This window comes from Nematostella vectensis, chromosome 8 (assembly GCF_932526225.1).
Source record: "Nematostella vectensis chromosome 8, jaNemVect1.1, whole genome shotgun sequence".
Lineage (NCBI taxonomy): Eukaryota > Metazoa > Cnidaria > Anthozoa > Actiniaria > Edwardsiidae > Nematostella > Nematostella vectensis.
In genome coordinates, this window is record NC_064041.1 from 8,855,894 (window position 1) to 8,866,102 (window position 10,209).

The 10,209-nt window shown below is 39.2% G+C and overlaps 1 protein-coding gene across 1 annotated transcript; it reads left to right on the forward strand.

Moving 5' to 3' along the window:
- The first annotated feature begins 6,656 nt into the window (after window positions 1-6,656).
- On the forward strand, window positions 6,657-10,178 carry LOC116603111 (barH-like 1 homeobox protein). Its single transcript, XM_032364121.2, has 4 exons — window positions 6,657-6,826; window positions 7,118-7,153; window positions 7,802-8,012; window positions 9,197-10,178. The coding sequence occupies exons 3-4, from the start codon at window positions 7,811-7,813 to the stop codon at window positions 9,643-9,645; spliced, it is 651 nt and encodes a 216-aa protein (XP_032220012.1). The 5' UTR covers window positions 6,657-6,826; window positions 7,118-7,153; window positions 7,802-7,810; the 3' UTR covers window positions 9,646-10,178.
- The last annotated feature ends 31 nt before the right edge of the window (window positions 10,179-10,209 follow it).

Genomic DNA, 10,209 nt, shown 5'->3' on the forward strand with positions numbered 1-10,209 from the left:
CGAGGATACTATGGTACCTTCGACTGTGGTAACCTGGTAACCAAAAACTTAAATCTGATCGTCGTCCAGGAAAACGTTCTGCGATATGGTGCATTTCATTGTAAAATTCGTTCTATATAAATTTATTACAAATGGCTTGTTTGTAGCAAAATTAGTAAACCAATTTAAAGAGCACTTGCATTGATGTTGCCCATCCACCGGTTCCGGCCCGTACTTTACTACAATAAAAACTTCCTAAGAGTGGAATGTTTATTGTCTTCTAACGAATCAGACGCGAGAATTCAAACACTGACTCTTGTTGAGAAATGTTCTCTCGCAAGTGGTTGCCGAAAAAAAAAGTTACTGGTCGCGCTGTGATGATGTCGCTGAGGTCCACACGGCTCTAAATCCCTTCGCCCCTGCGCTGATACCTACGGAACCCCCCCCCCCCCCTAAAAAAAATTCCTTTCTCCCACCATCTACCCGCCTCAAGGTATATAATGAGAACACTCTCTTGGAGTAACAACTGATTTTTGCAAGCAGTTAAAATGTCGGGGGACCTCGTCAGAATATTTAACACTCCGTAAAGCGCACACATTCCCTAAGCCCGTACAAACATAAAAAAAAAATCAAAATGCAAGCTTTTTAATTCAAGTCAACCACGGTTCTTAGTACTTTAGTGAATGTTTTTATTTTGACAAACAATAAGATTACCTAGCATTCGTTAATTAGCTTGTACCAGTTTCACCCGCAACCAGAAGCTAGATACAATTGCTCAATTTCCTACCACACTAGGGGAGGGGAGAGATCATTAGGTTTTATTTCAATCCTGTGTTATTTGGAAAGAGTTAACCATTTTAACTTTTTTCAGAGAGTTTGGTATATATATATATTTTAATTATTTTTATTTTTTATCTTTTTATTCATTTCTCGTCTTAAGTATTTTGCTGCTTTTATGCGAGTTGAGTAGCACTCTGAGAATTCTCACGCATTTGGCTTTAAATTCAGTCTTATTCCCGTGTATTTACAGACTGTTTCTATACACTGGATAGAATATGTTTTCTTTTCTTGTGATGAGCTCCAAGAAAACATCAGTAAAAACAAATGGATTCAGGTACGCAAGCCTGCAACTGAACATTGCTAAAGGTTGTGAGAACATTCAAGGGCTCAAAACGGATCTGTTCCGCAAAATATCACTTCCTCGGCCCGTTTTTTGTTGGCTGGGAAGATGTTAGACCACTCTTGTTGCTGGGAAAAAAAATAGTTCCGAATGGTTTTGCTGGCAAATTTGTGGAATCGAACTAGTTGTGCTGGGAATATTTTTTGGGCACTGGAGCGGTTGGGGAAAAAATCATCCAGACCGGTTATACGGGCAATTTTTCATGTGCTAAAATGCCTAAAATGCCTGGCTGGGAGAAGGAAAGTCCTAACCAATTCTGGCTGGAGATAAAAGGAATGGTCCCTACTATGGAAAAAAGGAACAGATGAGTTTTGCAGCTTTTAAAATGGATATTTTCGGCATCAGGACATATTCAAACGACGAAGCGTGCAATTTTAACGTGTTCTCGTTGTATGCCCTTGAACATTTTTAGAAAGCCATCCCGGCGACCTTAACAAAGAACCTTCTCGCTGCATGATTGAATGGTCAGATGACGCATCGACAACTCTGTAAACAAAGACAACGCACTTTGCATCCTCTCGTATTATCTATAATCTAAATAGCTAAACACTTAATGACTTTTTTGTTTTTATTAATGGATTTTCAGTTTTAAAAACAGTTATCTACAAATGGCAATGAACTAGACAGAATAACAAGGTGGTTAGTTTGTCAAATATTAAACAAACAAAAAATAAATAGATTTGGTTAAACTTCAGTGTCCTGGGATTATTTACCTCGAAGATATTCCTAACGATGCTGTAATCATTCACAGTGTTTCTCAGTTTAGGCCTAACACAGAGATAATGAGCATTCCATCCGAGCGCGGGCACAGCACAGCGCAAACCACGACATCTGCTATTCTCATCATTTTCCTCTCACGCATCGATATTACCTCCAAATGTAGCTTATTTATAATCGTATTCGCGAGCTACATGCAGCTACTCGTGAGATGTGGGTTTGTCGAGTATCGGAAGAGAAGTCTGGAAGGTCTGGAAGGGTTGTTATATCAAATTATTCCATCATTAGCTTTATCGCCGTGTTATGTTGTGTGCGTGATAGCATTGATAAGAGCTTCAGACTGTTTACACATCACGAGACAGGCATACATCTGGGTGGTATTACACAGCACTATAGTGAAACTCTCACCCAAAACACATTCGACCTGTAAAACAGACATCTTCATATACAGCACTAATGACGGTCCCAGATGATGGTGATGGTGATGGTGATGATGATGGTGATGGTGATGGTGATGGTGATGATGATGGTGATGGTGATGGTGATGATGATGGTGATGGTGATGATGATGGTGATGATGATGATGATGGTGATGATGATGGTGATGGTGATGGTGATGGTGATGGTGGTGGTGATGGTGATGGTGATGGTGATGGTGATGGTGATGGTGATGGTGATGGTGATGGTGATGGTGATGGTGATGGTGATGGTGATGGTGATGGTGATGGTGATGGTGCTGGTGATGGTGATGGTGATGGTGATGGTGATGATAATGGTGATGGTGATGATGATGATGATGATGATGATGATGATGATGATGATGATGATGATGGTGATGATGATGATGGTGATGATGATAAAGATGATGGCGAATATGGGGATGCTGCTACTAAAGATTACGACGACAATGTGATAATTATAAAGACGACGGCAATTATGATAATCATGGTGATGGTTGTTTGATGATGAGGTTATACTGATAGATGATGATTTATGACGATGGTGATGATGATGGTGATGATGATGATGATGATGGTGATGATGATGGTGATGATGATGATGATGATGATGATGATGATGATGATGATGATGATGATGATGATGATGATGATGATGATGGTGATGATGGTGATGATGATGATGATGATGCTGATGCTGATGATGGTGATGATGATGATGATGGCGAATATGGGGATGCTGCTACTAATGATTACGACGACAATGTGATAATTATAAAGACGACGGCAATTATGATAATCATGGTGATGGTTGTTTGATGATGAGGAAGACGATGTGGATAATAGTGGATAATAATGTTAATGACTACAATATGGTGTTGATGATGGTTATACTGATAGATGATGATTTATGACGATGGTGATGGTTGCGATGATGATGATGATGGTGATGATGATGATGATGATGATGATGATGATGATGATGGTGATGGTGATGATGATGGTGGTATGGCGGTGGTGTTGACGATGACTAATAATGGTGATGATGATGATTAATGGTAATGGTCAGGCGTACACAGAGGGGTGCGCAGGGTGCGCGCACCCCCCCTCCCTTGAAGGCCAAAACGTTGGTCATTTCTTAATAGAATTTTTAGATACTATGCTTTCCATATAATTCATGTGACTGTGCACCCCCCCCCCCCCCCCCCCCCCTCAGCCAATATCCTGGGTACGGACGGACGGTGATAGTAAAGAAGATGCCACAGTCTCCCCTATCTTTCTCCATCTTGTATTATTCTCGGTTTCTACCTAGCTAGACTCGGTGATCCACCGTAACTTCTTATAGAAATCCACCCCACACCGCCCGACAAGCATCTTCTACCCCATCCTTTATCCTTTTAAGGCCATATTAAATAAAATATTTAACAACAGGTATGATAACTCACATCAGTTTTGGTTTTCTTATATTCTTAGATCTCCGCTTCTGTGTACCCTCTCCAAAAGCCCCTGCCTTGCCCGAGGACTGCGCGATTGTGTAGTTCGGTATTTCGATTTTTCAGTTCTTAGTAATTCGGTAGCTTGGGGCGTTCATCTTTAGACCTCTTGAAATTTGTAGCGTCTTTATAACGCACCCCTCCGATCTGAAAATGCAATATCGCATAGAGCCATTCTCGGGGTCCCAAGGAGAAAAGAAGCTGGAGTACGCTCAAAGACGAAAAGAGACGGGGGAAAAGACGGTATAGAAGTGTTTGCAGAATGCATTAGTAAAATTCACTAAAGAAACACATTCTTGTGCCCGTGCCCTTTGTATAGAGGGTATCCGCTAATTCAGGATTATGGAGATTCTATTCTATCAGCTACTTTTAATGCAATAAACAAAATTATGCAATTCGTATAGCACGCCTTCTATAATTCTACTCCGTCTTACACACGACGTGTCTATCACGCTGAACACAAATTAATTGGAAGTACTGGCATTTCACTAGCGCTACCAGTTTAAAGCGTGATTTGGTATCAATTACAGCAGACTAAGGAGCAAACGGTTATGTTTAAGGTGCCATTGCCCTCTGGCTAAATAGCAGTGTTTATAGGGGTATTCTTTGATACACGTGTTTTTATACTTACCGCTTTGCGCTCTTGGGGTCGGCTTGGTAAATCCGTCTATAGCCCATGAACTGCCGCCTGTATTGAGACAACATATAGTGCGACCCACACAACCTAACCCGAGGACGTTTTAAGGGAGTTAATTCTAGTCTTTTTGAATACCCTTGATTCGGATTCTACTTGATAGTAATTCTGTCGTGAGTGTTGTACCGGAAATAATACATTGAAAAATCTTTAATGTCTCGTAAATAGCGTGGATAACAGATATTGCTATAGGCCGTCCCCCGCAGAACAAAGGAGAATGCTTGTGAGCTCGAAAAGTATAAGCCGACCTACGAAACTTAATGCGACCTCTTTAGCATTCCACGAAACTCATGTTACGTTATAAGAAAGACTAAAGCCTGTTCGACCAGAGCAAAAAATGCGATTAATAGATTTATTATAAATATAATAAAGATAAGGGGGTGACATTTCAGGTGGACTCTTTGCAGATAAATAAACCGTTTATAAAAACCTTTTTCCTGATTTTGAAAAAAAAAAAGGTTTCATGCTAAGGTTGTGCAAAAATCTCATTTCATAAAGGCTTTATGAAATCCCCCCCCCCCCCCCCCCCCCATAAAAAACCCCACGTTTATAAACCTAGTCTTTTTCCCAAATCAGGAAAAAGGTTTTTACATTTTGAAGTATGTTTGACATTTCAGGGATTGAAGTCTCTTTAGATTTCATAAAGGCTTTATGAAATCCCCCCCCCCCCCCCCCCCATAAAAAACCCCACGTTTATAAACCTAGTCTTTTTCCCAAATCAGGAAAAAGGTTTTTACATTTTGAAGTATGTTTGACATTTCAGGGATTGAAGTCTCTTTAGGTTCATAGCTGAGCCCTTCGCCTGCAATGATTGACTTCTAGATTGCGACCATTGAAATACTGCAATTGCTGCATCGTTTGCTGTAGTTTTCGGTGGGTTCAAAACCAATGCAAAGGGAAATTTTGGTTGAATCTATCCGACATTCAAAACCATCCTTTGTTTAAACAATGTATTTATTGCATTTCACTATGAAATGGCTCTCGTCTTCTACAATGCATAACCCCCTCCCTTCTATCCTTGGCTTTGCGGTCCATCCATCAATAGGAGATTCAAGCAAAGTTCTGCTCGTGCTTCCGTTGTACGATGTCAGTAGGAAGGATTAGGAACACACTTCCTCCGCCTTATCCCGAGCGGTAAATTAAAAAAAAAAACAATTTTAACAATATAACAATGTCAAAGTTTTGAAAAAACGTCAACAGAGTTTTTCTTAAACATCACACATCATTTAAGATCTTAAGATTAAAGGATTTGTTAATTTTAATGTAAAGCATTGAATTAAAACGAACAAATGATAGATATACATACAAGAAATTAGTGCGGATTTTAAAACAAGTTTTTTTTTAAGTTTTAGATATTTTGGTTTGCTTTTATGGTTAAGGCTAGGGTCAAAGACAAAGACAATAAAAGATTAAGTAGCATTCAATGGATACACGTTTTATGGGTATGTTTGTAAAGACACGAGGAAATCATACGTGATCGGGGGTGACAACAGCCAAAAACGCGAGAAGGGCGAAGGGAATTATTATGTTATTACCAACAACAGAACATACCACGATAAAAGGAAATTAATGAGGCTAGTGAGCGAAACATTTGTCGCGCTCTTTACCGATATCTTAAAAAACACCTAGCAGTGCAGCGTATACTTTTATAAAACGGTTAAGCGAGTACTAATCCAAGTTAAAACGAGTTTAATATGTTTATGTTTGCATTGCTGTAGTACTGCGGGTCGTTAGAGGCGGCCGCCACTATCAGCAATAGATCTCACAGTAAACCCCCCAACACCGCGATCATGGCGCGTCCGATTGCGACCCGACCGCGATCAGTAACGCCGACACGGTACGGAGCCCGTCCTAAGACCTGTTAACACCGATATTCAGTTTCGATTGTGTCTCGCCGGTCATTTATCAACAATCGCAGAGGTTTTGAACTAATTACGCGTGTTTAGCTAACGTTCGCTTCAAGCATCGGTGTAGTGGCATGCCTGCTATTCTAACGAGAATAACAACAGTTTGTCAGGAAAGCCATTCCGCACCCACTGACTAGTCTATAATAGCGGCTATTCTCACTTGGCTGATTAAGAGCAAACACGAAGTCAAGTACTTATACTGTCACACCTTTATTAGGAATTAAACTTTAAAACTGAGTACTGTTTCTTTCATCCGCCGACTGGTCCACCTTGCGCAGTGGGAAGTGCTAGGGCTTCTAACCAACCAACATCTGCATTCTATTCGTCCAACTTTACACACTGCGCGCCCAGTAATCTACTCCAGTTCGCGATTTCAGAGCCACGCATTTCTTTCCCCAGTAAGTACTATCACTTAGTTCTCTCCATTAAGATAAATTTCAGGGATGAATCCCGTAGGTCTATCCCAATCCTTGACGCTCTACGCTGTTGCGCGTAGCTTGCTCCAGTCAGTTATAATAATTACAAAAATACTTTCTCGACGAGGGGTTTCCTGTTTCCGACGAAAGCGGCATTAAAAAGTGCTCAGTGAGCTGAATGCGCGCTCATTTGAGTGTGGCCATGTAGTGAGATCATACACTTTTTTAAATCGCTCACGAGTTTTTTTTTCTTCTGTCCCGTTTCTGTGATAGCGTCATCAGATAAAGAGAAAGCATCTCGGAAGCTCGGTAAGTGCAATTCATATTTTCCATAATCTCTCCATCAACAAGAACGCAAAATTCACAATTTCGCGCTAATACCTTTACTCTTTCAATCTGACAACGAAGATAATATTTGTTGTAGAACTTAAAGTTGTAAAGTACATCTCTTAAGTTTGCTCTGCAAAATAGAATGATTCTCGCAGATTTGCGTACGAAATGATGGTTTTAACTTAAAGGTAATTTCTATGAATCAGTAAATACCGCTGGAAATAATAACACTATAATACAATGCATGAGAACCTAACTCTTCATTCAACTGATGGCTATTTTATTCACGTGCTCAACTCACATACCAACAACACGATTCTACTAATTGCAACTATAAGGTTTTGGCTGTTATGGCCACTTTGCACAATCTTGGATAAACAGGAAAAACGGTTGAAGCTAATGAGGGCTTTATTCTGATCACCCGCTAATACTTCAATAACAACGTTTAATAATATGTTTAATAAACTTTTATTATGATATAAAAATTATCACTTATTAATCATTGTTTTTTTTTCTTGAAGTGCGAAACAAAATGCTTTTATTGTGCGATATTTTATTTCGCGATATTTAACTTTATATCACTGTTGATATTGATCTGTATTTTTGTTGTTGTTGTTTTTAATAAAGGAATTAGAAATGGACTCGGCCAACACCGCGAACTTCTCCATCGACGCGTTACTAGGTGCTCAACAACAACAACTACAAAAGCAGCAACAACTAAACCACCACGTTAAACAACACCCAGCCCACATGGCGACACAACTGGAGCCGAGAGTACCTGCACCCCGCAAGATGGTCAACACAATTCCTATGTATGAAGACGCAGATCTAGATCCAGGTAAATTTGAAATCAAACAACTACGAAATTTTAAAAAAACTTTAAAAATGGCTATTATTCTATGGATGAAAGAAGGAACGCACACTTTAAAAATGCAGCATGTTTTCTAAAAGTCTGATGACAGAAATCCAGGGCTAGCTAGGTGCAGCATAAGCAAACCAAATGCGGCGAATAACTCAAGAAAAGAATATATGCCTTGTATTCTAAAGGGTGAAAGAAACCCATAGTTAAAAAATACCACACTACCTATGTATACAAACGCAGATCTTAGAGGTAGAGTATAAGTACAAAATCTAAAACCAAACTTTGAGTAAGTCATGATTTAAGCTTCAAAGAAAATATTGTATGCAAGAAAAAACGCACAGTTTAAACATGCATTGCTTTAAGACCAATTCTGATGGTATATGGAGGCTTCTCCAGGGAAATTTAGCGGTTATTCAGGGTCTGAAACAAATGGTTAAATTCTTTATTTTTTTTTAATCCTTCTCACAACTACGTGTTTGCATTAGCAGAAGGCGACGTTGGCGTAGAATTAAAGCGCTTCGTAGTCAAAACGTAGCAGGATCAACACGAAGCACATTACTCTTTTTCGCGCGCGTTTTTTGGTAAACCACCAAAGCTGGTAGAAGGATGTGGTAAAAGACCGCACTTGGAATATTTCACCAATAATTTTTTTTTTGCTCTCTGAAAATACATCCACAAATAAAAATAAAAACAAATTTGTGAGCTCTTACGATCATGCCGAAAATATTAAGAGGATATTCCGTTAAGTGAACGCAACGGAAATAGTCTGCTGTTTGTAAAATAAAGGAATTGTGATAGCAAAGACTGGCGCGCCAAATATAGGGTGTGTCTTGGAGATGAAAGTAGTTTTGCTATCTTCTGTGATTGTTCACACTATATTACACACTAACTCGCCATTGTAGACTTGTTATGAGTTTAGAGATTTGAGATAAATTTAGTTAAGTAACAAAACGCTGAACAAATCCTTCGAATTGTTGGGAAAACCGGTCCCATATTCGGTGCTTATAACCTAACCCACACATAGCTAGTTCAACTTGCGTCATGAAAGACCCTTTGATGAAGTCGTCTCGTTTTTTTTTTAATTTTGTTCCTTTATTTTAGTCATGAAGTTCCTTTAGTTTCATGAAGTAATGATTATAATTGACATTTTTCATTTGCAGATTCATATACAGAGAATACAAGTAACACCAAGTCGTCCCCTATCACAAAATCCTCCTCGTCATCATCGGATAAACGCGACAAGCTTGCCAAAAAGCGCCGAAAACGCACAGCATTCACAAGCTTCCAGCTCAAGTGCCTAGAAGACAAGTTCAAATTCAGTAAATACCTAACGATAGCCGAGAGAGACATGATGGCACGCTCACTACAGCTCACGAACAGACAAATCAAAACGTGGTTCCAAAACCGACGAACCAAATGGAAGAGGGAAAACGTCGGTGAGGCGCTGCAGCTTAACTACGAGATTCAAAGAACGGCGACGTTGCGGTGTAGTCCGCCCTGGCTACAAGTTTGTCCGTATCCTCCCGTGTTTGGTGTCGATCCATCTTGGACGTCGTCCCCTTATTTGTTGCAGAATCCCCCTCGATTCCCATGTTCGCACGCTACGTAACTATACAAAGTAAAAGACTCGCTACGTTAAGATGCAAAGTAAAATACTCGATTCGAGGCCTCGATTCTACGTGCACGCTTCGTAACGATACGATGTGAAAGACTCTTAAGGACAGACCTGCGTTTTAGCAGGGTTTGTGTTATTAAAAGAGTCCCCTAGATATCACTCTATCGTTATTTTGATCACGGGGATCAGTGAAACCTAAAATAATGTGCTATTGGTATCGGTTGCAAGTTAAAATAAATAATCATTAATTTCCAATTTCCATTTGCTTTATTTTTAAACATCGACTCTTGATTAAATGATCTATATAGAAACTCTGTTTTAATGGTCCATATTTTTTTAATATTTACATTTGGGTGGATTTAACAAACAAAACATACATTTCAAACAAGAATGCAAATGACAGTTTTTATATAAGAAATGACAACATTGGAAAAAAACGCCGATGATATAAGATGCCAAAAAAATATTTGAAAATATATATAAATATGTAAATAACACAGTGTGAATAAAAAACTTATCTCATTAAATGATGAGTTTAGTAGTGCATTGTTTTAAAGA